This window comes from Eleutherodactylus coqui, unplaced genomic scaffold (assembly GCF_035609145.1).
Source record: "Eleutherodactylus coqui strain aEleCoq1 unplaced genomic scaffold, aEleCoq1.hap1 HAP1_SCAFFOLD_128, whole genome shotgun sequence".
NCBI lineage: Eukaryota > Metazoa > Chordata > Amphibia > Anura > Eleutherodactylidae > Eleutherodactylus > Eleutherodactylus coqui.
Window position 1 is genome coordinate 285,952 of NW_027101878.1, and position 27,368 is coordinate 313,319.

The 27,368-nt window shown below is 48.4% G+C and overlaps 1 protein-coding gene across 2 annotated transcripts; it reads left to right on the plus strand.

Moving 5' to 3' along the window:
- Window positions 1–21: 21 nt before the first annotated feature.
- On the plus strand, window positions 22–25,442 carry LOC136593129 (gastrula zinc finger protein XlCGF17.1-like). Of its 2 annotated transcripts, XM_066588641.1 has the most exons (4): window positions 22–123; window positions 203–271; window positions 8,272–8,374; window positions 24,021–25,442. In XM_066588641.1, the coding sequence occupies exons 1-4, from the start codon at window positions 43–45 to the stop codon at window positions 24,683–24,685; spliced, it is 918 nt and encodes a 305-aa protein (XP_066444738.1). In that variant the 5' UTR covers window positions 22–42; the 3' UTR covers window positions 24,686–25,442. The 2 variants fall into 2 exon arrangements, with proteins under 2 accessions (XP_066444738.1, XP_066444739.1); XM_066588642.1 differs by lacking the exon at window positions 8,272–8,374 and having other exon boundaries at window positions 76–123.
- Window positions 25,443–27,368: the final 1,926 nt, after the last annotated feature.

The window sequence follows — 27,368 nt, forward strand, 5'->3', positions numbered from 1 at the left end:
AGGTCCCTATAAAGGTGTCAGGATGTCGCTGTCTATTTCTCCATGGAGGAGTGGGAGTATTTACAAGGACACAAGGATCTGTACAAGGACGCCATGATGGAGACCCGCCGGCCGCATACATCACCATGGTAACAGACAGGACTAAATCCACGGGGACTTTATTATCTGTATGTAAAGAATTACTTCAGTGTCTGTGTTTCCTCCAGTTCCATCCAGTAAGAGAAGCCCACCAGAGAGATGTCCCCGTCCTCTTCTTCCACAGGACCATCAGGTATGTGGAGATGTCCCTCTGATCTGTAGAAGGGCTGTGAAGCTCTTGTCTTCAGTCTTATTAGATGTCTTCTACTTGTGTGATGAGGCCGGTGGAGATGGCAGGATTACCGCTGACCAGAGACATTAGATCAGTTGTGTCAAACTCAGTTTCACCGAGGGGCCACATCAGCGTTATGGTTGCCTTCAAAGGGCTGATTGTAATTGTAAGACTGTAAATGAGGTAGCAGGCTGGATTCCATCCAGGGACCTTAATTTGACACATATGCATTAAATGAAGGCCTTGGGGAAAGAATGATCAAGGTCGGTTTTCTCCTAAAACGTGATCATTTTTTGGAAGTTTCACCACTCAACAAGCCACAAGTAAAACAATGCAACTGGATTTTGAACCCTGTAATACATGGAGGGGTATATTTCTAAAGCTGAAAAACATGGCTGAGAGTTAAATAATTAAAAATATATTTCTGTCTTTCCCTAAGGCCTCATGTCCACGGGGAAAATAAGAATTAAAATCCGCAGCGGATTTAACTCTTCTCCTGCCCGCGGATTCCGCACCCCATAGGGATGCATTGACCACCCGCGGGGTAGATAAATACCCGCGGATCGTCAATAAAAGTGATTTAAAAAAAAATGGAGCATGAAAAAATCTGGACCATGCTCCATAGTCTCCCGCGGGGACGGCTCCCGCGGGCTTCTATGGAAGCCGTCCGGATCCGCGGGACACAAAAATCAGAGTTTACTCACCCGCTCCGGTTCTTCTCTTCGCAGCGGCGCCATCTTCTCTCAGTCGCGGCCGGATCATTTTGCTTCGGCCCGGCGCATGCGCGGGGCACGTCACCGACGTCATCATGCACATCCGCCGAGCCGAAGAATGAAGATCCGGCCGCGACGAGAGAAGATGACGCCGCAGCGAAGAGAAGAAACGGAGCGGATGGGAGGTGAGTTTATTCTGATTTATTGTTATTTTCAGCGCTCATGTCCGCGGGGCAGGAGGGACCCGCTACGGATTCTACATGTAGAATCCGTAGCAGATCTGATTTTCCCCGTGGACATGAGGCCTTAACCCCTTAGTGACGGCCCCATTGCCTTTTTATGCCTTGCCTGCTGGGCTTAATTCCTAGAGGATGTGAAAACATGCCTCCTCTAGGAATGAAAGCTTGGCATGCTCAGGACGTGATAGCTTCATGCTGCCGGTTACCGGAGGTAGCCGACAGCATGGAGCTGTCATCCAGGACCGCAGGACCCCACCCCCGGTCACGCGATCACCGGTAAAGTTACCAAAAAGTTAAAAGCAGTTGAGATTTCAGCTCCCGTAACGGATCAGATCCGTAAGGGGAGCTGAGGGTACTCCCCCCCCCCCCCCCCCCCCCCCTATCCAATGGATAGCAGCGATCATATAAAAGTAAATAGAAAAGTTTAAAAAGTAAAAAAAAAAGAAGAAAAGTTTGTTTCATCTCCCCTCATGGATCATATCCATGAGGGGAGATGAAATTGGGTACCTAAATCCCCCAGATTTATCCGCGGACCTTGCCCGGCTTCTGCGCACACGTCCGTCGCCAAAATGGCGGACGCAGGCGCAAAAGCCACAGATTGGCGGGGTAATTTAAAATCTCCCCGCACTTGGCTACTAAATGTAGCCAAGAGCCTGGAGATTTCATGGGGTGCCATGGTAGGCTTTTCCCAGTCACATGATAACCGTTATCCAATGGATAACGGCGATCACGTAAAAGTAAAAAAAACCTCAATTTTCACCTCCCGTCACGGATCGGATCCGTGAGGGGAGGTGAAATTACTTAAATAACGCCACCGGTGATGTCCCCTGACGGGATCCTTATCTGCGGACCTTTCCCCAGTTTTGGGGCATGTGCCCGTCGCCAAAATGGCAAACGCAAGCGCAGAAGCTGGGGAGGGCAAGAGGAAATTTAAAATCTCCTTGCTCCTGGCTACTAAAGGTAGCCAAGAGCTTGGAGATGTCACGGGGGGCCGCAGTGAGTGGTCTTCGGTCACGTGATGGCTATTATCCAATGGATAATGGTGATCACATAAAAGTTAAGACAGATAAAGTTTGACGCTCCGTTCAGTTTGGGCCCCGTTGTGCATCCAGACAGAAAATTAGGGCCACAATGGGTATGTTTCTGAACACAGGACAAATGGGGGTATACATTTTGGGGTGAATGTCTTCATTCCTATGTATGCTGTACAAAAAAAACTATTTTTAAAATGACATAATTGCCAAAAAAACAAAAATCGTAATTTTTTCCTTCTGCTTTGCTTCGATTCATTTAAAAACGGTGGAGTCAAAATACGCAGTACACCCCTAGATGAATGTGATAAGGGGTCTAGTTTTTAAAATGGGGTCATTTGTGGGGGTTCTCTATCGTTTTGGCCGCTCAGGGCGTCTACCAGTGTGCAATGGGGCCTGAAACACCTTCAACCAAAATGTCTGTTCTGAAAACCACCCACTGCTGCTTTCGGTTAGGGCCCCGTTGTGCATACGGACAGAAGATTAGGGCCACAATGGGTATGTTTCTGAACACGGGACAAATGGGGGGAATCTATTTTTGGGTGAAAGCCTCCATGCTTATGTTTGCTGTCCAAAAAAGACTGTTTTTTAAAATCACATAATTGATTTAAAAAAAAAATCGTAATTTTTTCCTTCTGCTTTGCCTTGATTCACTCAAAAACTGTTGGGTCAAAATACGCAGTACACCCCTAAATTAATGCGCTAAGAGGTCTAGTTTCCAAAATGAGGTCATTTGTGGGGGTCCTCCGCGTTTTGGCCGCTCAAGGGGTCTACGAGTGAGCAATGGGGCCTAAAACGCCTTCAAGCAAAATGTGTGATCTGAAAGCCACTGGCTGCTCATTTCGGTTTTGGCCCCGTTGTGCATACGGACAGAAGATTAGGGCCACAATGGGTATGTTTCTAAACACAGGACAAACGGGGGTATGCATTTTGAGGTGTAAATCCTTATTTTCATGTGCACTATAGAAAAAAATCCTGCGTTTAAAATTACGTATTTGCAAAAATGTGAAATTTTATTTTTCCTACTCTAAATTGCATTAATTCCTGAAAAGAAACTGTGGGGTCAAAATACTCCTGACCCCCCTCAGTGAATACACTAAGGGGTGTAATTTTTAAAATGGGGTCACTTGTGGGGTTATCTATAATTCTGACACCTATGAGCCTTTACAATCTTGGCTTGGTGCCGAAAAATAAAGTGTTCCCCAAAATGTTGATAATTAATGTTAAATTTGTACGTCTCCTAAATGGTTAAAAAAAATGACAGTTTTTCAAACGTGCATCCAGAATAAAGTAAAGAGATGGAAATATATATCTTGGCAAAAATTTGTACAGTATGTTTGCACATATTTGAGATATTACAGTTGAAAATGTGAAAAAAAGACAAATTCTGTGGGTCTATTTTTACCACCTAATTAAAGTATAATATGTGGCGAAAAACAATATCAGAATCACTGGGATATGCAAAACCTTTACGGAGTTATGATATATTAAAGGGGTTGTCTCGCGGCAGCAAGTGGGGTTATACACTTCTGTATGGCCATATTAATGCACTTTGTAATATACATCGTGCATTAAATATGAGCCATACAGAAGTTATTCACTTACCTGCTCTGTTGCTAGCGTCCCCGTCGCCATGGATCCCTCTAATTTCGCTGTCTTCTGGCGTTTTTAGATGCGCTTGCGCTGTGCGGTCTTCTGCCTGGTGAATGGGGCCGCTCGTGCCGGAGAGCTGGTCCTGCGTCGTTATCGTAGCTCTGCCCCGTCACGTGTGCCGATTCCAGCCAATCAGGAGGCTGGAATCGGCAATGGACCGCACAGAGGCCACGGTGCACCATGGGAGAAGACCCGCGGTGCATCGTGGGTGAAGGAAGAAGTCGCAGAGCGGGGATTCGGGTAAGTAATATATATATATTTTTTTTAACACATGCCTTGGGTTTGTCCTGCGCCAAACGGGGGCCTATGGAAAAAAAACCCGTTTTGGCGCGAGACAACCCCTTTAAGTGACGCATGTCAGATTTCCAAAATTTGCCTTCGTCACTAAGGGCTTAAAGCACCACTCTGGCAAAAACCACGTTTCCCATCCCTGTACCCCTCCTCTGCTTTTCTGCTGTGTTCTAAATGTCTCTGAATATTTCCTATACATTGCAGTTACTTCCATGCAGTGCAGTCTTCTGCCTGCTTACCAGGCACTGTTCTGATGTTAAGATCTGCCCCTGCTTTGTCTTCCACTCTTCTAAGCAATCAATCCTATGGTGCATCAATATTACATGATTAGTTAGTACCATCTCTGCCTGCTGGGAGGTGATATTATTAACTTCTGCATTCACCTAAATAACCTATAGACCACGAGTATACAGTCGGGTGGCTGAACGGTCATCTCTTTCACTATAAATGTTTGACAAGAACTGCTAATCATCAGCTGTAACTGTGATATGAGTCTCCGTATCCCCCTCTAAAGAGCTTGTCTGGTAGGGTCCATCACACAAGAATTATGCTTACTGTAAAACTGACTTTTTGAGAGGAACATAAAGCGCAGTAAATCTGAGATGTTCAGAATTAAAGCCGCATAACATGCAGTGTGTTTAGCCATGTTAAATATACATATGTATGATGTACCTGAGGGTATCATTGAGTCGCCATCTAATATCTACTGTATGTCCAGTTTCTAGACCTGCAGCTATGTAGTTAGAACATAACCCACTCAGACAAGGGGTTTCCTACTGGACCTTCTATGGACAGCCAGCCAAAATAACATCACCCAGAAGTATGGTGGGGTTCAGTAAAAGTGTTGGGTTTAAAGAATTGGTTTAAAATAACGTTGAGAAGGCTGAACTATTCAATTACTATTTTGCATCTGTTTTCTCTTGGAAAGTAGATGTTACATCAACTGATTTTCCCTGTGCTAATGAAGGAATAAAATAATGCAGGCCATCTATTGGAACTTCTATTGCAAATTCTGCCTTTTGAACATACCCTAAAGGGTTAAGGAGGGTCTAGATTGCTGTGTATTTAGGTGGGATCTGGACTGCGTTCCGTATTTAAGGGGGGTTTCATTCAAGAAGACATTGACCCGGGGTCTTTTTTTTACGAGAGGGTCTGACTTGGTATCTGTGTTTAGGGTGGATCTAGGCTTGGGTCTCTATTTAGGTTAGGGTCTGGCACAGGGTCTGTATTTGGGGGTGTTGGGATCTATAGTTTTTCATAGTTCTTCTCACAAACTGAATGCCATAAGGAACCTTCTGAAGGATGAGCTCACATGTATCAGCCACAGGGTGGCTGTAAGGGGGACAAAATACCATTCTGACATGGGTTTACCACAAATCGGCCATTTGTTCAGACTGGCAAAGCTGTGCGGTTTAGTGAATGATACTGCTGTTTGTTCTGATGGCCTCTTGCCTTTCCCATGATCCACCTCAGGTTTGTGATGTGGTCACGGGTCCCTCTACCCTTGCAGAATCCAGCTTTTATATCAAGAATTTACTGGTCAATGATATTGTCTAAATGCCCCTAAATGATTTTGTGAAGTACCTTGCTGGCATGGGGAATCAGAGAGATAGTTCTATAGTATCTACAGACCTTGACATCACCCTTCTTAGGCAGTGAGATGAAACTGATCTTTCCCAATCCTTTGGCCATATGCAGGTGTTCCAGATTGTCCGCCATAGTGTTATTAGTGCGGCTCTCTGGACTGGTTAGGGCAGCTCTGCAATGATTCTATTGATGCCAGATGTTTTGCTGTCTGGTAGCTGCCTCATCGCCCACTTCACTTTCCAACAGGTCTGGTTCCAGATCCTCTTGGCTCCCATGTTCCTCTGCATGGTCACTGCGGCGCTGACTTATAGTCCTTCTGTATATTCTTTCCATCTCTTCTTCATGTCTTACTGGTCACGGATTTCATTCCCATCGTGGTCCTTTATGGCTGCTTGGCAGGCAGAGAAAGGCTTCTTCATCTTTTTCAAAATGGCAAATAATTCCCTTGTTTGACCCTTCTTAAAGGCCAATTCAAGGCTCCTGCAGCGGGCGTTCAGGAAATCTTTGTTGTCTTTTCTGTCTTGTCTCTATGCGGCAGTGATCCTGAGGTGGCTGGACATAAATGATCAGGGTATTGGGTGAAAATAGATGGAAGAACCATCAGTAATCTAAGATACAGAGATGATGCGTTTTACCTGCAGATGCAAGGCATTTTCATGGCAAGAACGCCTCCCATCACTTCTGGGAAGTAGCGATCGGCAAATGTTTCCCATTGTTTTCAGTGGGAAGCATTGCATCGCATGCCGTGGGATGTGGTTTCCTGTGTCATTGAAAACCATATGCAATGTGCTCTGAGGAAAGCAAAAAGATAGAACATGCAGTGATTTTTTTTCCTTCCGCACGGCACAAGTCTCGTGATTTTCTTGACCATGTGATAGTGAGCATATGCTTACTCTCCTTGGCATACCTGCGGACAGCAGGGGAATACCAAGCAGAGTAAGTATAGGACTTGCATCGCTGGATTCAGCGCTTCAGCTTCTATGAGTCCTTAAATTTAGTTTATTTGACTCATAGTTGCGGACAAGGCAGTGCAGTTTTTGGAAGTGCTACAGCCACTACGTGTGCACAGGATATGCCAGAAATGCCAGCTTTGGGATCCTCGCCTGTTGTGAGAGTGAGGGTCTACCTTCTTGTGTGATGCATTCCCAATATAATACAAATACATTAGTAGCCTGCACAAAAGCACAGCCAACCCCCAACATATGCATTATAGCCAGCTGTAGGTACTCCACACACATACAATCCTGCCTTTACACTCAGGGCAGACCACTTAAACCATGCACGCAAAACAAAAATTCTGGGTGAAGGCTCGTGGCTCCAGAATGGCGAGCAGATGACAATCAATGATATTAGAGGCTTTCTCAAAGGGATAGTTTAGTCTAACTACGCTCACAATGTATGGTCCTCTAGACCCGCTTATAATTTCCACCCCTGGTCCCGGGGAGTCAGTGATTGGAAAGGGTTTGAATACCTCCAAGCTCTTGTGTATGTGTCCCATTTGATTTGAACACTATTTATATGCAGGAAACCCCTACCAGACTCATTGGGCAGAACTGTCGCTTCTACATTTTCCTGGGGTGAGAGTATACGACAATTCCCTTGGACCTCTGAATGACCCAGGGTGATAATCCTACTTCATTCCATAAGGACATACAACTTCGCATTGATAACCTCCGTATCTAATTAAAAATGTTATCACTTGGCCTAAGGACCCCAGTCATGTCAGAATTGGGAACCAGGGACACCAGGACTGCGACGGTAACAAGAGGGGATCCTCTACGTCTAAAGAAAAGAAGGTTTTATCACCAACTCAGAAGGGGATTCTTAACTGTAAGAGCAGTGAGACCCTGGAACTCTCTGCCTGAGGAAGTGACAAAATCTATTGAGGAGTTTGAGGGAATTAGATGTCTTTTTAGAGTGCTACCATATTACAGGGTATAGACATTTAATAACCGGAAGGGTTGTGAACCGGGTATCTTCCAATCATCCGTCTTAGAGGCAGGTAGGAACTTTTTCAAATATTGATCCAGTGATTGTTCTGATTGACACTATGGAGTTGAGAAAAAAATTTTTACCCAAAAAATAAGCAAATTGGCTACTGCCTCCATTAGGGTTTTTTTTCTTTTTACCGCCTTCCTCTGGATCAACATGCAGGAGTGGGTGGAAACGGGCTGAACTGGATGGACACTTGTCTTTTTTCAGCCCAGCATACTATTTTACTATGTTAGATGAGCTTCAAATCAAACGTCATGAACCCGGTGACAGAATCCCTTTAACGAGCAGTTGTAATCTAAGTAAATCTGCACCCACTCTGACATGACTCTGATAACTACTGCTGTCAGGTCATTTTTGGTCATCATGATGATTAATGACCTTTTCTGGTCATGTAAAACCTTCCACATGACTTCTCCAACCGTCTGCTGACTCTTACAACATTTGTCTCACAGCTTTTGTATCAGGATGAAGATTTAACCAATATTAATGCTACAGAGAAAAATGTGAGGGGCAATCAGCGATGTAAAGAGGGGATGCCTACAGGTAACCGCCCAGGTGAGTAGTAACCACTAAATACAGCAGAGAAGAGTCACAGATTCTCCTCGGTCACAGGCTGCAGATAGTTATGTAGATTCCATGGCGACCTAGAGCAAAACTAAGAATGCTCCTCCCCCACTGGGATAAATATAATATTATATGTTCTTATCTCTGGGCCCAGACTGCCTTTACGACTTCTTGCAGCCAAACCTTGTTTCAGCCCACTCTCCCCATCAAGCTGCCCACTATAGTTTCACTAGGTAATAGTGCCACCCCTCCCCCCACCGTTGTGATCTCCCTTTATGTAATAGTGCCCCCTGATGTTACCTCAGTTATTAATGCGACTTCCTCTGAGACTCTGAACATTGGTATAGCTAGAGTCCTATGGGCCCAAGAGCAAAGTTTAAACACCAAAAGATTTAATTCCATATAATTCATGTCCATCTCCAAGTGGCAGCATCATACTTTGATGTCCCCCAAACTACTCCCTCATCCTCCAAGGTCCTGCAAACAGTCCCTATCATCCTCCAAAATGCTCACATCATATTCCACTGTACCCCAAACAGCCCCCATGCTCATCAATGTACCTGAACAGACCCCATTATCCTCCACTTTTCCCAATCATTCCCAATTGTGTTGTGTGCTCTCTCACCGGCTCACAATGTGACCTCACTTCTTTCCCCCCGACGCGGTCACTCAACTACAGTGAACACTGGAGCCGGGAGGGAGGTCACTCTTTCAGCCTGTGAGAGAGAGCGGGACACAGCAGTACCGTGAGTAAGACTGTCAGAACTAGTAGCGGCAGGAGCTGCCATAGCTTTGAGATCAGGGGCAAACTAGGTGGCCATAAACGTGTGGGGCAACCCAGCTTGGTTGTCAGCTGCCCCCGGCCCCCGGCCTAGTCCTGGTCTGACATGACAGGATATAGAATTATTGTATGTACTACGCTGTCTTATAGATGAGCAGCTCTATGTTTGCTGTACACTGTGTGTTCCTGACATCCGGCTTCATGGGAGATTTTATATGAGTTTTTTTAATGGAAAAACAGAAACTGATGTTGGTGCAGAAATGGCCGAACTCCATCTGTATGGAAAATACTATTTCTGTAGCTTGGGCTCGGAGATCTACCGGGAACAGGAACCCAGAGGTTGTACAGGACTCTGCTGTCCAGTACTTTTCATGACCCTTTTTCAGACCCCTGAGACCGCCATGTTATTGATGAAGACAGGAATTAGGTCCTTCCTGTTAATTCCTTTTCTTGAAGTCATCCTGACATCATACACCTGGAGGTTGTCAGCTGGACACCTGTTGGGACAGGAAGCGGAAAAAACACAAAAGGTAACTCCCACCACCGGCTCACCAGTGTGTACCAAATAACTACAGTGACCCGGCTTTGCTTAACCAATTATTTTTATTACAGAAATCATAGTACAATACGTTACTTCACGTAAAAATAACTCAAGGGGAGGGAAAAGCCCCTATGCTGTCAGGATGACTTCAAGAAAAGGAATTAACAGGTAGGACCTAATTCCTGTCTTCCCCTCGTCATCCTGACAGCATACACCTGGAGAAGTGCCAACAACCAAGGGCTTTAGGCTGGGACCACCGCCTGTAGCACCTTCCGCCCAAAGGCCATATCACGGCTGGCCCCCAGGTCCAGGCGATAGTGTTTAGTGAAGGTATGCATGCTTGACCGTGTGGCGGCTCTGCAGATCTGGTCGGTTGTCGTCTGGGCTCTCTCCGCCCAGGAACAGGCGACCGCCCTAGTGGAATGGGCTCTAACGTCGCCCGGGAGTGGGATCCCCTGGGATCTGTACGCCTCTTCTATGGCCCTCCTGACCCAACGCGCTAAGGAGTCCTTAGTAGCGGCCCCTCCTCTGCGTGGACCCTGAAATTGAATAAAGAGGTTGTTAGACTTCCTGAAGGAATGTGTGACCTCCAAATACTTCAGGACTGCTCGTCTAACATCTAGATTATGGAACCTCTGTTCCGTGGTGTTACGGGATTCCTGGCAGAAGGAGGGAAGTACTATTTGCTGTTCCCTATGAAAGTCTGTGAGAACTTTCGGTTGAAAAAAAGGGTCAGGCCTCAATTGCTTCCTGTAACAACAAACAACGAAGCGGGGCTGAGTGTCTCCAAAATAATTGTCATACTACCTTCAGTATCTCCCGTCTACAGGTACCACCTCCGGATATAAACAACAGAAAGAAAGATTACTCCCCACCAATATGGCAACGTACATTAAAATAATGCATAAAGCCTATCTATAAATTACAACAGAACCACGCCTGCGTTTCATTGAACCTTTATTTTGATATTTCTCTATCAAGTATTGGGCTAACATTAAGGACCCCATATGACTATATATGTGTTAGCATACCTCGAGAAAAATAGTTCCTTATCATATGGGACTAAATATTCAATATAGATATTATGCATAAATATGTCCCAATCAAAGATCTATGTCAGTATATTCTTAGAAAACTTGGCTTAGGATATGGGACCAAACACGAAATACAGACAATATGCATTGATATGTCCCAATTGGACATATGTATCCATGCTTATAAATTGGAACAAACTCCGCAATTTACAAATTTCTTCTTTGACCTGCCATGATACCCCTCGGCGTCCGGATGCAACATCGATGGATCCCTCTGCAACAATTAGGGAATTGGCACATCATAGAACGCAAAGGTTGATGTGTATATCCCTAAAACTAAATCGAAATACAGGGAAGATCCTGACACGCCCCCTGTAAACGCCTCCCCCCCCTCGTCCCCTCCTCGGTGACGCGGCCAGGATACGTCCTGGCAGGGCAGAACCCCGCCTCCTAAATGATTTAGATACGAGGACACCGTCATTTGAATGCATGACAGCCGCAATAATGAGCAGCGGGACGCGACGTGATGACGTCATACGTCACGTCGTACGCTTGCGCCTGTGACGTCCCGTTTGCGTTCCAACATGGAACGCGGAAGTAAAGTAAACCTCCTGGACAAATCCCACATCGATGGGGTTTAAAGTGGATCAAACAACAAGGGGAGATTGCGGTTTAGACCAGCATGGCATGCGGTCATCCCGGACATAAATGAGACCTATCTGTAACAAATATAATGCATGGATAACTCTGGAGGTAGTGCATTGGTTCTAGCACCTCCCCCGAAGCCTCCTAATTGGCCATATCCGTAATGACACACTGAATGGGAGGAGCTAGAGGAGCTTTAAAACCTGGACTCTGACACATAGTATTCAGATGTCTGCTGCTCACCACCAGAGCTGCAGACGCTATGCTTGACCACTAATGCCTTGCTCTTAGATACTCTACTCTTATAAGATCTATTTATGCTACTTTACTCTGAATCTTCCAGCTCTTGTCTGAATTAGATTAAGATGCAATTTTGCCATTGTGGCAGTTACTATTAGCCTCTTTTTGTCTTGCATGGGGTAGTGACCCGGTATGCGACTTTACTATGAGCTATCTGTAGCCAGCACTTCTAAGCTATGAGCTATTTCTCCTGAACGTCCTGTGGGAGGCTCAAAAAAACTACTTGCCACTGGGGCATCCACTACTAGCCACTTTTGATTCAATTAGGGCATTGATTCAGAGAGAGAAACTTCCACATTATATATAGTCCTGATGGGAAGACCATGATATCTCGATCTCCATAACTAAAAATTTGGACTTGGAAGTTGTTTAAACGGAATATGGGCATATTCCAAATTTCTATGTAACGTTGATGATCTAGAGTACAGGAAGGCTTTTAAGAACTACACCGTTCATCAAAAGACGGTGGGATCTAATGAGAGCCGCAAAAAATCGTTATCTACGAGCAATATAGACCCTGCATCTTAACATATGGATGCGAATCAATCTATTAAAACAACCTTTATATCTCTCATCTATACTATTTGAAGCACCGATAGGGGTCTCTGGTCTGCAAATAACTGCAGACAAGGCATAGTGGGCCCTTTGTATTAAAGGAGGATATCCCTCAAAGACACATTGAATAGTGACAGGCATATTTTGCCTCACACCATCCATATATCTTGGGTAATATCTGGACCCTGCTCCTGATGAACTATCGGCAAATTCCGATAGGGAAACGCGTCGAGCACAAAGGTTTTGACCAGAATATGAAAGTTCTGATCAATCGAGCAAAAAAAGCTCTGATCAAATAAGAATGGTCCCAAGGAGGACACATATGTACCAACTCATGTGACAACATCTATTTGCATTTGTACACCTACCTAATACACATTAAAACATTAGGTGTTGATCACGAAGATTTAACAGCACTTTGAGAAAACAGAAAGGACTTATGCAAATGTGGGAAAATTTCTCCTATACTCATTGAGAGCTTTGCATATATAAGAGACCTATAGGGATCATTTACACGGTCGGGTGTAACTCCATTGACATCCCGTATCCTCCCCTTCCCTATTTGAATCCCTTATCCACATTGGTCTCTCTTTTCTCCTTTCTTTTTTGTCCTGTCACTACGTGTTATGTGTGATTGTCTTTTTTTGTTTGCCCCGAAGTTTTTAACTCATAATTAATAAAGTTATTTATTTTAAGTTCTATATCTGGGTCCCTTACAAAGGGGTGAAGTCTGACTGCCCCTTTAAGATATTTTTTAATTAGCCTATGGTCCCCTAAAGGGGAGTCAAAGAAGGCCCCAAGGGCGGCCACCTGGACCTTAAAGGTACTAGGTCTTAGCCCCATATCTAATCCATCCTGTAGGAACTCCAATATCTTGTTAATGTCCGGCTGTTGGAGGTCATGAATACTACGCCCCAACCACCTAGAGAAGGTGTCCCACACCCTAGTATATATATTTCTGGTGGATTTCTTGAGGCTCTCACATAAAGTATTGGTCACCCTCCCTGATAAGCCCTGGCTCAGGTATTTTACCCGCTCAGCTTCCAGGCCGCCAGTCTGAACTGTCGGACCTTCGGGCATATCAGGGGTCCCTGCTGAAGGAGGTCGTCTCTCTGCGTCAGATGTAGTGGATCCCGTGTCGAGAGAGCGGCCAGGAGCGGGAACCAGGGTCTCTTGGGCCAGAATGGGGCCACCAGGATAACGGAGCCCGGGGACCCCTGAATTTTCCTTAGGACCAGAGGGATCAGGGGGATAGGTGGGAAGGCGTATGCAAGGTCCCAATCCCAAGCCTGGGACAGTGCGTCTATTCCCAGGAAGCCCCCGTCTACTCCCCTGGAGAAATACCGGGGACACTTGGTGTTCTCCCGAGAGGCGAACAAGTCCACCTTTGGTGTCCCCCATCTTTCTATAATAAGCTGGAAAGCGTGTGGATGTAGAGTCCACTCCCCCGGATCTATCTTCCTGCGGCTGAGATGGTCTGCCATGGAGTTCTCTGGGCCCCTTACGTGGAACGCTGCGACGGAAGGTGTCCGCTGCTCTATCCACCCGAGAACTTTCGCCGCCAGGTCTTGGAGTCGGGAGTTCCGCGTAGATCCCTGGTGGCGAATGAGGGACAGAGTTGTTATATTATCCGAGAAGATCTTAATGTGTCTACCCCTGATCTCTGTCTCGAAGCCCCGAATGGCCTTCCAGACAGCGCAAAGTTCTTTGTAGTTGGAGGACTGAGTAGCTTCCTCCTGGTTCCAGCCCCCTTGGACGTAATGACGGCCTAAGTGGGCCCCCCAGCCAGTTGCACTCACGTCAGTAAAGATGGATACTGGGGATGAGGGGTAGCAAACCGTGGCTCTGGCAAGGTTGGAAACAGACATCCACCACTCCAAGGAGGACCTTATTTTATGGGTAAGGACTAGAGATGAGCGAGCACCAAAATGCTCGGGTGCTCGTTATTCGGGACGAACTTTTCGCGATGCTCGAGGGTTCGTTTCGAGTAACGAACCCCATTGAAGTCAATGGGCGACCCGAGCATTTTTGTATTTCGCCGATGCTCGCTAAGGTTTCCTTGTGTGAAAATCTGGGCAATTCAAGAAAGTGATCGGAACGACACAGCAACGGATAGGGCAGGCGAGGGGCTACATGTTGGGCTGCATCTCAAGTTCACAGGTCCCACTATTAAGCCACAATAGCGGCAAGAGTGGGCCCCCCCCCCTCCCAAAAACTTTTACTTCTGAAAAGCCCTCATTAGCATGGCATACCTTAGCTAAGCACCACACTACCTCCAACAAAGCACAATCACTGCCTGCATGACACTCCACTGCCACTTCTCCTGGCTTACATGCTGCCCAACCGCCCCCCCTCCCCCCACAGCGCACACCAAAGTGTCCCTGCGCAGCCTTCAGCTGCCCTAATGCCTCACCACCCTCATGTCTATTTAGAAGTGCGTCTGCCATGAGGAGGAACCGCAGGCACACACTGCAGAGGTTGGCACGGCTAGGCAGCGACCCTCTTTAAAAGTGGCGGGGCGATAGCCCACAATGCTGTACAGAAGCAATGAGAAATAGAATCCTGTGCCACCGCCATCAGGAGCTGCACACGTGGGCATAGCAATGGGGAACCTATGTGCCACACACTATTCATTCTGTCAAGGTGTCTCTGCATGCCCCAGTCAGACTGGTAATATGTACCTTAACAGTAACCGCGTTGGTGGTAATGTGGTGGTGACTGCGGACCTGGTAGCGCGGTTTTATTTTGTTGGTTTTCGGAATGTGGCCAGGATTAAGTGGGCCGTGGTGGGGGGATGGTGGGGGGTCTCTCTTGTAGTGTCGGTAAAGGTGAAATTCTTGGACTGCCACCAGACGAACCAATGCAAAGGCATTTGCCAAGAATGTTTGTTTTCCCTGTTGGAGGAGGAGGGGGATGTTTTTGAGGCACTACGTGTCCTCTACACGTGTCCGTGGTTATATGCACCTTTACAGTAACCGCGTTGGTGGGAAATGGCCTCGCCGCCATCATGTCTTTGGGAAGCCTCTGTTTCCACACCCCAGAGACATACCATTAGCAGCGGTATAGGCAGAGCCCAGAATTCGTAACATTTCAGCCGTAGCATTAGGACAGGCTCCACTAACATATCACTAGCAGCATTATAGCGGGAGCGCAGTCTTCGTTCCATGTCAGCAATAGTAGCACTCAAGACAGGCCCCACTAACATATCACTAGCAGCATTATAGCGGGAGCGCAGTCTTCGTTCCATGTCAGCAATAGTAGCACTCAAGACAGGCCCCAGTAACAATTCCGAAGCAGCAGTATAGTGGGAGCGCAGTCTTCGTTCCATTTCAGTAGCTGCAGTATAGCCAAGGCCCAAGTTACATTTATGTAGCTAAAGTGTAGGCCAACCCCACACACACGTCTGTACCATGAGTGCAGGTGAAGAACATACAAATTGCTATGATTACACTGTAGGTGAGGGCCCCAAAAAATTGGTGTACCAACAGTACTAATGTACCTCAGTAAAAATTGGCCATACGCAACCAAGATGGCAGGTGAAACCCATTAATCGCTTTGGTTAATGTGGCTTAAGTGGTAACTAGGCCTGGAGGCAGCCCAGTTTAACGAAAAATTGGTTCAAGTTAAAGTTTCAACGCTTTTAAGAGCATTGAAACGTATAAAAATTGTTTCGAAAAATTAGATGAGTGAGCCTTGTGGCCCTAAGAAAAATTGCCCGTTCAGAGTGATTACCTGAGGTTTCAGGAGGAGGAGCAGGAGGAGGAGGAGGAGGAGGAATATTAGACACAGATTGATGAAGCAGAAATGTCCCCGTTTTGGATGGTGAGAGAGAACGTAGCTTCCATCCGCGGGTGCAGCCTACGTATTGCTTACGTATCGCTGCTGTCCGCTGGTGGAGAAGAGAAGTCTGGGGAAATCCAGGCTTTGTTCATCTTGATGAGTGTTAGCCTGTCGGCACTGTCGGTTGACAGGCGGGTACGCTTATCTGTGATGATTCCCCCAGCCGCACTAAACACCCTCTCCGACAAGACGCTAGCCGCAGGACAAGCAAGCACCTCCAGGGCATACAGCGCTAGTTCAGGCCACGTGTCCAGCTTCGACACCCAGTAGTTGTAGGGGGCAGAGGCGTCACGGAGGACGGTCGTGCGATCGGCTACGTACTCCCTCACCATCCTTTTACAGTGCTCCCGCCGACTCAGCCTTGACTGGGGAGCGGTGACACAGTCTTGCTGGGGAGCCATAAAGCTGGCCAGGCCCTTAAAGACTGTTGCACTGTCTGGGCTGTACATGCTGCTCGATCTCCGCACCTCCCCTGCTACCTGGCCCTCGGTACTGCGCCTTCTGCCACTAGCACTGTCGGATGGGAATTTTACCATCAGCTTGTCCGCCAGGGTCCTGTGGTATAGCATCACTCTCGAACCCCTTTCCTCTTCGGGTATGAGACTGGGAAGGTTCTCCTTATAGCGTGGGTCGAGCACACCCAGTGTGTACACCCAGTAATCCGTAGTGGCCAGAATGCGTTGAATGCGAGGGTCACGAGAAAGGCATCCTAGCATGAAGTCAGCCATGTGTGCCAGGGTACCTGTACGCAACACATGGCTGTCCGCACTAGGAAGATCACTTTCAGGATCCTCCTCCTCCTCCTCCTCCTCCTCAGGCCATACACGCTGAAATGATGACAGGCAACCAGCATGGGTACCGTCAGCAGTGGGCCAAGCTGTCTCTTCCTCCTCCTCCTCCTCCTCCTGAACGCGCTGAGATATAGACAGGAGGGTGCTCTGACTATCCAGCGACATACTGTCTTCCCCCGGCTCTGTTTCCGAGCGCAAAGCGGCTGCCTTTATGGTTTGCAGGGAACTTCTCAAGATGCATAGCAGAGGAATGGTGACACTAATGATTGCAGCATCGCCGCTCACCACCTGGGTAGACTGATCAAAGTTTCGAAGGACCTGGCAGATGTCTGCCAACCAGGCCCACTCTTCTGAAAAGAATTGAGGAGGCTGACTCCCACTGCGCCGCCCATGTTGGAGTTGGTATTCCACTATAGCTCTACGCTGCTCATAGAGCCTAGCCAACATGTGGAGCGTAGAGTTCCACCGTGTGGGCACGTCGCACAGCAGTCGGTGCACTGGCAGATTAAAGCGATGTTGCAGGGTGCGCAGGGTGGCAGCGTCCGTGTGGGACTTGCGGAAATGTGCGCAGAGCCGACGCACCTTTACGAGCAGGTCTGACAAGCGTGGGTAGCTTTTCAGAAAGCGCTGAACCACCAAATTAAAGACGTGGGCCAGGCATGGCACGTGCGTGAGGCTGCCGAGCTGCAGAGCCGCCACCAGGTTACGGCCGTTGTCACACACGACCATGCCCGGTTGGAGGCTCAGCGGCGCAAGCCAACGGTCGGTCTGCTCTGTCAGACCCTGCAGCAGTTCGTGGGCCGTGTGCCTCCTATCTCCTATGCTGAGTAGTTTCAGCACGGCCTGCTGACGCTTGCCCACCGCTGTGCTGCCACGCCGCGCGACACCGACTGCTGGCGACGTCCTGCTGCTGCTGACACATCTAGATTGCGAGACAGAGGTGGAGGAGGAGGAGGAGGAGGGTGCTTTAGTGGAAGAAGCATACACCGCCGCAGATACCACCACCGAGCTGGGGCCCGCAATTCTGGGGGTGGGTAGGACGTGAGCGGTCCCAGGCTCTGACTCTGTCCCAGCCTCCACTAAATTCACCCAATGTGCCGTCAGGGAGATGTAGTGGCCCTGCCCGCCTGTGCTTGTCCACGTGTCCGTAGTTAAGTGGACCTTGCCACTAACCGCATTGGTGAGGGCGCGTACAATGTTGCGGGAGACGTGGTCGTGCAGGGCTGGGACGGCACATCGGGAAAAGTAGTGGCGACTGGGAACTGAGTAGCGCGGGGCCACCGCCGCCATCATAGCTTTGAAGGACTCCGTTTCCACAACCCTATACGGCAGCATCTCGAGGCTGATAAATTTGGCTATGTGGACGGTAACGATTGAGCGTGCGGGTGCGTGGTGGCGTACTTGCGCTTGCGCTCCAACACTTGCGCTAGCGACGGCTGGACTGTGCGGTGCGAGACATTGGTGGATGGGGCCGAGGACAGCGGAGGTGAGGGTGTGGGTGCAGGCCATGAGACGGTTGTGCCTGTGTCCTGAGAGGGAGGTTGGATCTCAGTGGCAGGTTGGGGCACAGGGGGAGAGGCAGCGGTGCAAACCGGAGGCGGTGAACGGCCTTCGTCCCACCTTGTGGGGTGCTTGGCCATCATATGTCTGCGCATGCCGGTGGTGGTGAGGCTGTTGGTGGTGGCTCCCCGGTTGATCTTGGCGCGACAAAGGTTGCACACCACTGTTCGTCGGTCGTCAGGCGTCTCTGTGAAAAACTGCCAGACCTTAGAGCACCTCGGCCTCTGCAGGGTGGCATGGCGCGAGGGTGTGCTTTGGGAAACACTTGGTGGATTATTCGGTCTGGCCCTGCCTCTACCCCTGGCCACCGCACTGCCTCTTGCAACCTGCCCTGCTGATGCCCTTGCCTCCCCCTCTGAAGACCTGTCCTGAGTAGGCGTTACACACCAGGTGGGGTCAGTCACCTCATCGTCCTGCTGCTCTTCCTCCGAATCCTCTGTGCGCTGCTCCCTTGGACTTACTGCCCTCACTACTACCTCACTGCAAGACAACTGTGTCTCATCGTCATCGTCCTCCTCACCCACAGAAAGTTCTTGAGACAGTTGGCGGAAGTCCCCAGCCTCTTCCCCCGGACCCCGGGAACTTTCGAATGGTTGGGCATCAGTGACGATAAACTCCTCTGGTGGGAGAGGAACCACAGCTGCCCAATCTGAGCAGGGGCCCGAGAACAGTTCCTGGGAGTGTTCCCGCTCCTGAGCATGTGTCATTGTAGTGGAGTGAGGAGGCTGGGAGGAAGGAGGAGCAGCAGACAGAGGATTCGGATTTGCAGCAGTGGACGGCGCAGAACTGTGGCTGGACGATAGGTTGCTCGAAGCACTTTCTGCCATCCAGGACAGGACCTGCTCACACTGCTCATTTTCTAATAAAGGTCTCCCGCGTGGACCCATTAATTGGGCGATGAATGTGGGGACGCCAGAAACGTGCCTCTCTCCTAATCGCGCAGCAGTCGGCTGCGACACACCTGGATCAGGAGCTCGGCCTGTGCCCACACCCTCACTTGGGCCTACGCGTCCTCGGCCACGTCCACGTCCACGTCCTCTAGGCTTACCCCTACCCCTCAGCATGCTGTATTACCAGTGATTTGATTTCCCAGGCAGGAAATAAATTGGCGCAAGCCTGCAGGCCAAATATAATGTTTTCGCTTTTTTGCAAAGGGAAGACCCCACTGCGTGTATTCAATGAAAAACAAGAAGTTTAATATCTGTGGTGTGGCCCTCAAAAAGTGTCACACAAGTATAGTGTAGCAGAGTTATTAACTCTAGCAGAGCAGGTATTTGCCAGTCAGGAAAGACAATGGCGCTAGGCTGCAGTAAAGCGTAGCTGGTTGCGTCTGATTTTTGTACGTTGTACACGCAGCACACACGTACACACAGACCTTAGGACTGACACAGGCAGGCCAAATATAATTTCTTTTCCTTTTTAGCAAAGGGAAGACCCCACTGCGTGTATTCAATGAATAATGTATGTCTTCTGGCCCTGCCTACACAATTCTATCCCTGTAGTATTAATGCCGGGTGCAATGCTCTGCACAGCCGGTTTTGAGAAGAAAAAAATATATGCAACACTGCTAACAGCAGCCTGGACAGTACTGCACACGGATAGAAGTGGCCCTAGAAAGGACCGTTGGGGTTCTTGAAGCCTACACTAACTCCTAACACTCTCCCTTGCCTAACCACCACTTCTGTCCCTATTGCTGGGCGCAATGCTCTGCAGATCCAATTTTGGACAAAAAAAAATAAAAATACTGTGCTAACACAGTACTGCACACTAGTAGATGTGGCCCTAAGAAGGGCCGTTGGGGTTCTTGAAGCCTACACTCACTCCTAACGCTCTCCCTACAGCAGCACCAGCAGCAGCACTTTCCCTCAGCTAAGTCACAAGGCATGTGTGGCGAGCCGCGGGAGGGGCCGATTTTTATACTCGGGTGACATCTGATCGCCCCAGCCACTCACAGCAGGGGGGTGGTATAGGGCTTGAACGTCACAGGGGGAAGTTGTAATGCCTTCCCTGTCTTTCAATTGGCCAGAAAAGCGCGCTAACGTCTCAGAGAGGAAACTGAAAGTAACCAGAACATCGCGTGGTACTCGTTACGAGTAACGAGCATCCCGAACACCCTAATATTCGCACGAATATCAAGCTTGGACGAGTACGTTCGCTCATCTCTAGTAAGGACGACTGTCTGATCCAGGGAAGCGGGTGATTTATCCCAGTTGCTCAGGATAAAGTCTTGGAGAGTTCTACAATGCAATTGGGCCCAAGGGACTACCCCGATGCAAGATGTCATGAGGCCGATGACCCTCATGCCTCTCCTAAGGGAGACTTTGGTGGCTAGAGAAAGTGCCCGACACTCGTCCTGGATCGCTTTTTGCCTTTCTAGGGGAAGGAATGAACACTGGCGGTGTGAGTCCAGGATAACTCCTAGGAATCTTTTCTTTTGTTCGGGCAGAAGACTGGATTTAACAGAGTTGATGATCCAGCCTAGCGACTCGAACAGATGGAGTGTGAGGTTGACCTGGAACCGGAGTTCTGAAGCTGATCCTGCTATGATCAGGAAATCGTCGAGGTATGGGACAATCAACACCTTGTTAGTCCTTAGCGCCACCACCATCTCTACACACCAGTTTGGAGAACACCCGGGGTGCGGAGGAAATCCCGAACGGCAGGCACGTGAACTGGAAGTGAGAGACTGACCCCTCTATCACCAGGGCAAATCGCAGAAACTGCTGGGAATCTATGTGTATAGGGACATGGTAGTAGGCGTCCTTTAAGTCCACGGTGGCCATGACGCTATCTGGTGCGATTAAGGAGATTGCTGACCGCAGCGACTCCATTTTAAATCTTTGATATGAGATAGATTTATTCAGGAATCTCAGATTAATTATGGTTCTATAGGTTTTTTAACGAGAAACAAGGGGGAGTAACACCCCTTGAACCGTTCTTCTGTGGGAATCCGGGTGATGGCCCCTAGGGACAACAGCTCCTGCACCCCCAACTGGAGGGCCTGAGCAGACGAGGGTGACTGGCAGGGGGTGACCACGAACCTCCGGGGAGAAAGGGGAGGAGAATTCAATTTTATAGCCTTCCGAGACTAGGCGTAAGGCCCAGGAATTGGAGGTCACCTCACTCCATTTAAGGGCGAACCCCCTCAGCCTACCCCCTACTTGTAGGGTCCTGGAGGGTGGATTCTCACCCTTTCCACCTTTGGGATAGGACCAACGTCCGGTTTTCCCTTTCCCCTTGTATGTTCTGGAGGGAACAAAGGGAGGAGGGTAGGAGGAGGAAGGCCGCTTGAAGGTTTTGTCCGATGGTAGTCCCTGACTCTTATCCGATGCCTTCTCTAGGAGTGTATCCAAGGAAGGCCCAAAGATTCTGTGTCCTTGGAAGGGCAGGGAACAGAGCCTGTTCTTCGAAGCGTTATCCCCTGTCCAGACCTTAACCCAGACGGCCCTCCTGGCTGTGTTCGAGAGGGCTGCTGAACGGGCCCCGAACCTCACCGACTCCATAGAGGCGTCTGCCAGAAAGCTGGTTGCCTGTTGGAGGAGGGGAAGGCAGTTGGAGATGTCTTCCCTAGAGCCCCTCTGACAAATCAGCGTCTGAAGTTGGTCCAACCAGACTGTCATAGATCTCACCACAGATGTGGCCGTGATGTTGGCTTTAACGGTCAGGGCCGCAGCCTCCCAGGCCTTTTTCATCGCAGAATCCACTCTGGTATCTAGTGGATCCCGCAGTTGGGAAATGTCCTCAAAGGGGAGGGCGGCTTTCTTTGAGACCCTGGCAACCGCCAGATCCACCTTAGGGACGGTTTCCAGCAACTCGATATCTTCTGGTATGAAGACCATCCGATCCTTACATTCTTTGGACAGGAAGAATTTTTGGTCTGCCTGCTTCCACTCTGTCAGGATCAGCTGTTTTAAGATATCGTTAACTGGGAACGACGGTTTGGGCTGCGGTAGGAGCCCCCTGAACAGGCTATACTGAAAGGATGGCTGCTGCGGCACCTCTTCCTCCACCTGCATGGTGCGTCAGACCGCGGTTAACAGCTGACCCAGGTCCGCCGATGAAAAGAAGTACTTTCTTGCATCCTCCATAGGCGGCATGGATTCTGAGGGAGAATCTTCTAGGAGTCCTTCCTCAGAGTCTGACTCTTCCATTCATGACCGCCTCACCCTTTTCGTGGGGGGCGGAAGAGAAAAAGATGAGAGAGAGGCTTCAATCTCCTCGCGGATCATGGATCGGATGTCCGACATGCCAGAGGAGCCCTCTTCACGGACTACTTTCTCCGTACAGTCCGCACATAGTGGCTTGGTGTGGCCTTCTTCTAGCCGCCGCAAGCAAACTGGACATTTTCGAACTCGCTGTTTGGCCTCTCTAACCTTTTGCGCATCTTTGTCCTAAGAGACGGAGACAGCAAAAGGAACTTCCAGCACTATGATACTTGTTTTCCCCTTCCTCCCCCCGGTACAAGACCCACAGGAGGTCTACTCACCAGCAGGCTGCTCTCAGCGTCCTCTCTGGCTGACATCTTCAATAAGGTGCAGACAGGAGACATGCAAGGGAATCCAGCCTTTAAATTTTCGAATTTGGCGCCGACACGCCCCCTTTAAGAGAGGCCCCCCCACGTGACGCGGCCGCGCTGACGTCACGCCGCCGGACCCGGGGGATACGCCGCATACACAGGGACGCCGCCGACCAGGAGGCACACATGGAGCCGCTGCCACGTGCACACCGACCGGACCCGCACCCGAGCGCTGCCGACCTGGAGACACACATGGAGTCGCTGCCGCTCTCACGCCGACCGGCCCGAGCGCCCCTATCAACGCTGGCATACCTCTGTCTGATGTGCTGGATCCCCGCTGGAGACGCCGGCGTTCCGAGCCCTCAGGTACCGGGGCTGCTTCTGCCAGTACGACTACCCCTCTGGGCAGTGTATTGGGGGAGGATTTCCACGAGGGGAAATAGTGCTGCGTAGATCCTGCGGGTGAGGGTCCCCTCGTAGGGTCTCACCCGCGCAAGCCCTGCCATCCCGAACAGAGAGTCGTCCCCCCACGGGCGGACAGGCTGCATGGGAGTCTTCTTCTCTTGTTCACCTCCAGCATACACCTGGAGGCTCCGCTTGGACTGTCCTGTAGGGACAGGAAGACACTGGTGAGCCGGTGGTGGGAGTTACCTTTTGTGTTTTTTCCGCTTCCTGTCCCAACAGGTGTCCAGCAGACAACCTCCAGGTGTATGCTGTCAGGATGACGAGGGGAAAACCAGAATTTGCTTGTAAGTCCCGATTCTGCAGTTTTTGGTTTTTCTTCTGCACCGACAATCACTTAGTGTTTAAGTGAGCTGCAAACCAAGTGACTTCGATGAGTGAGCGATTCTCACTCACTCGCTCTGTCAGGATCCATGTTTACATGGGCTGACAGTCATCCGTAATGGCTCTTTTCAGTGATTACTCTAGCGGCTGTCAGCCTGTGTAAAAGCACCCTTAGATGATGATTACATTTTGCTACATGACTTGTTATTTGTATAGAAATGTTATAAAAGATCAGCATCATTTATAAGGTTTGTAGTATTAAAGAATAATCAGCTTTACTCTCTGCAGATGACGGTACCGGGAGCTCAGAGGGAGATCTGATATCTGCAGATACTAAAGCAGAGGATTGTGGTATCACACAAGATACATATGAAGAACCTGCCATTATCCCAGATATCCCCTCAACCCATCACAGCCAAAATACATCATCTGATCCTCTTATACAGGTCCCATCTTCTGATCCATCACACACTGATAAAGGTCACAGAAAGGGAGAACATCAAGAAACCCACACAGGGAAGAAGCCGTATTCATGTAAAAAATGTGCAGAACGTTTCCGAGTTAAATCACATCTACTTACACATCAGAGAAGTCACACAGGAGAGAAGCCGTTTTCTTGTTCAGAATGTGGAAAATGTTTTACATCGAAATCAGGCCTTGTTACACATCAGAGAAGTCACACAGGAGAGAAGCCGTTTTCTTGTTCAGAATGTGGGAAATGTTTTGCAGTGAAATCAAACCTTGTTGATCATCAGAGAAGTCACACAGGAGAGAAGCCGTTTTCTTGTTCAGAATGTGGGAAATGTTTTGCACTGAAATCAAACGTTGTTGATCATCAGAGAATTCACACAGGAGAGAAACCTTTTTCCTGTTCAGAATGTGGGAAATGTTTTGCACAGAAAGTACACCTTTTTACACATCAGAGAATTCACACAGAAACCAGCCCTTGTTGATCATCAGAGAATTCACACAGGAGAGAAGCCACTTTCTTGTTCAGACTGTGGGAAATGTTTTACACAGAAAGCAAAGCTAATTCGGCATCAGAAAATTCACACAGGTAAAAAGTAAATTGACATGTCATACACAAGAAAAAGGAAGCAATTTAGGGCACTAAGTGATGAGTAAGACATTATGTAATTACCAATAAACATCTGTTATCCAGAAACAAATATAATCCAGATAACCCACCTTTATATCAGCCGTGTACATAGAGTATTTCACTCTGATACATATAACTGCGTCTATAAACTTGTTTCTAACTGTTCATAAAAGTTTACTTGTGTAACTTACATGTTTGTATTTGGGACGCTCTTTCTTCTTCCTTTTGATGATGTTTCCTCAGAACTGATGGGGATGAGGGAGAGCTGGTACCCATTATGTGTATAAGTAGTGAGGGGAGAATCACTGCCGATCCTGGACTTTGTGGAATTTGTTAGGACATTTTTGTGTTTTGAGAATGATTAGAGATGAGCGAGCGTACTCGGATAAGCCCTACTCGTCCGAGTAATTGGCTTTATCCGAGTACCGCTGTAGACAGCCCATTCTACTCTCCAGAGTGCTACCACGTGACGGGCAATACCAGATGACCGGATGAAGGAAGACGCTTATCCAATAATCAAACAATACGCTGTATCTATGTAACCTTTGGCCTGCCCCAAAAGGGCAGATATGTTAAACTTTATAAAAGAGGCTAAACGCCCAGAAATAAACAGGAAGTTTTCTTAATCTGAACTTGTGTCAGACTGATTACTTCGGACGGTGCGCACTGTCCCCCCAACCTTTAATCATTTAATCTGGAAGGGTGTGAACATTCCTAAATAATCAAGTCGGTGGACGCAAAGGAAATCCACGACACCCATTAACTTTTCCTATTTATGACATGTTCAATGCTTATGGCAAATTTCATGCTTCTATGTAGAGATGAGCGAGTATACTCGGTAAAGGCAAATGCTCGAGCGAGCATTGCCTTTATCAAGTACCTACCCGCTCGAGATGAAATGTTCGGGTGCCGGCGCGGGAAAGCGGTGAGTAGCGGCTGTCAGCGGGGGGGAGAGAGGGAGGGAGAGATCTCCCCTACGTTCCGCTCTCCCCCGCAGCTCCCTGCCCGCCGCCGGCACCCGAACATTTCATCTCGAGCGGGCAGGTACTCGATAAAGGCAATGCTCGCTCGAGCATTTGCCTTTACCGAGTATACTCGCTCATCTCTACTTCTATGACATTGGGAAGTGAGAGATTTAGATTATGTAGATAAAATTTTGACGCTAATTATTTTGTGCTAGAATTACATAATCGAGTTGGGACCTAACTCGATTAACGTGTCCTATTTATGACAATCAATGCTCGTGCCAAATTTCACATTTCTATGACACTGGAAAGTGAGAAAATTACATTCCGTACGTAAAATTTAGACGCTAATTCTTTTGCGCATAGAATTGAATAATCGAGTTGGGACCCATTAACGTGTCCTATTTATGACATAATCAATGCTCGTGCCAAATTTAACGTTTCTATGACACCGGAAAGTGAGAAAAATGCATTCCGTACGTAAAATTTGGATGCTAATTCTTTTGCGCATGGAATTAAATAATCGAGTTGGGACCCATTAACTTTTCCTATTTATGACCTAATCAATGCTTGTGCCAAATTTCACGTTTCTATGACACCGGAAAGTGAGAAAATTACATTCCGTGCGTAAAATTTGGACGCTAATTATTTTGCGCTTAGAAGTGAATAATGGAGTTGGGACTAGAGATGAGCGAGCGTACTCGTCGGAGCTTGATGCTCGTTCGAGTATTAGGGTGTTCGAGATGCTCGTTACTCGAGACGAGCACCACGCGATGTTCGAGTTACTTTCACTTTCATCTCTGAGACATTTGCGCGCTTTTCTGACCAATAGAAAGACATGGAAGGCATTACAACTTCCTCCTGTGACGTTCCAGCCCTATACCACCCCCTGCAGTGAGTGGCTGGGGAGATCAGGTGACACCCGAGTATTAAAATCTGCCCCGTCCGCAGCTCGCCACAGATGCATTCTGACATAGATCAGGGAAAGTGCTGCTGATGCTGCTGCTGCTATAGGAAGAGCGTTAGGTGTTATTTTAGGCTTCAAGAACCCCAACGGTCCTTCTTAGGGCCATATCTGACCGTGTGCAGTACTGTTGAGGCTGCTTTTAGCAGTGTTGCACATTTTTTTTTCTTTTTTGTATATCGGGCATGCAGACCATTGCGTCCTCAGTCTGCAGTCATTGTACAGAGTATAGGGGCAGTACTGGTGAGGCAGGGACAGTGGGAAAGGTGAAAGAGATATACTGTCTATATAGGCAGTGGGCTTTTTCAAAAAAAATGGGGAAAAATACTATATTTGGGCTGCCTGTGACCGTCTTCAGTGTACTGCGTGTCTGCCGGGGGTAGTAGTCCTAATTAATACGCAGCTAAGCGTTACAGCAGGCTTGCGCAAAATTGTTTCCTGGCTCTGCTGTGCCCGTTACATCACCGCCGTGATAGCGCCAGAGGGAAACAGTAAACATAATATACGCTGCATACAGTATCTGTCTGCTGTTTCAGCTCACCATTTAAAAAAAGTGAAGCAAAATACTTAAGGCCTACCACAGCCCTTTGGCCACTTGACTGCTTCTG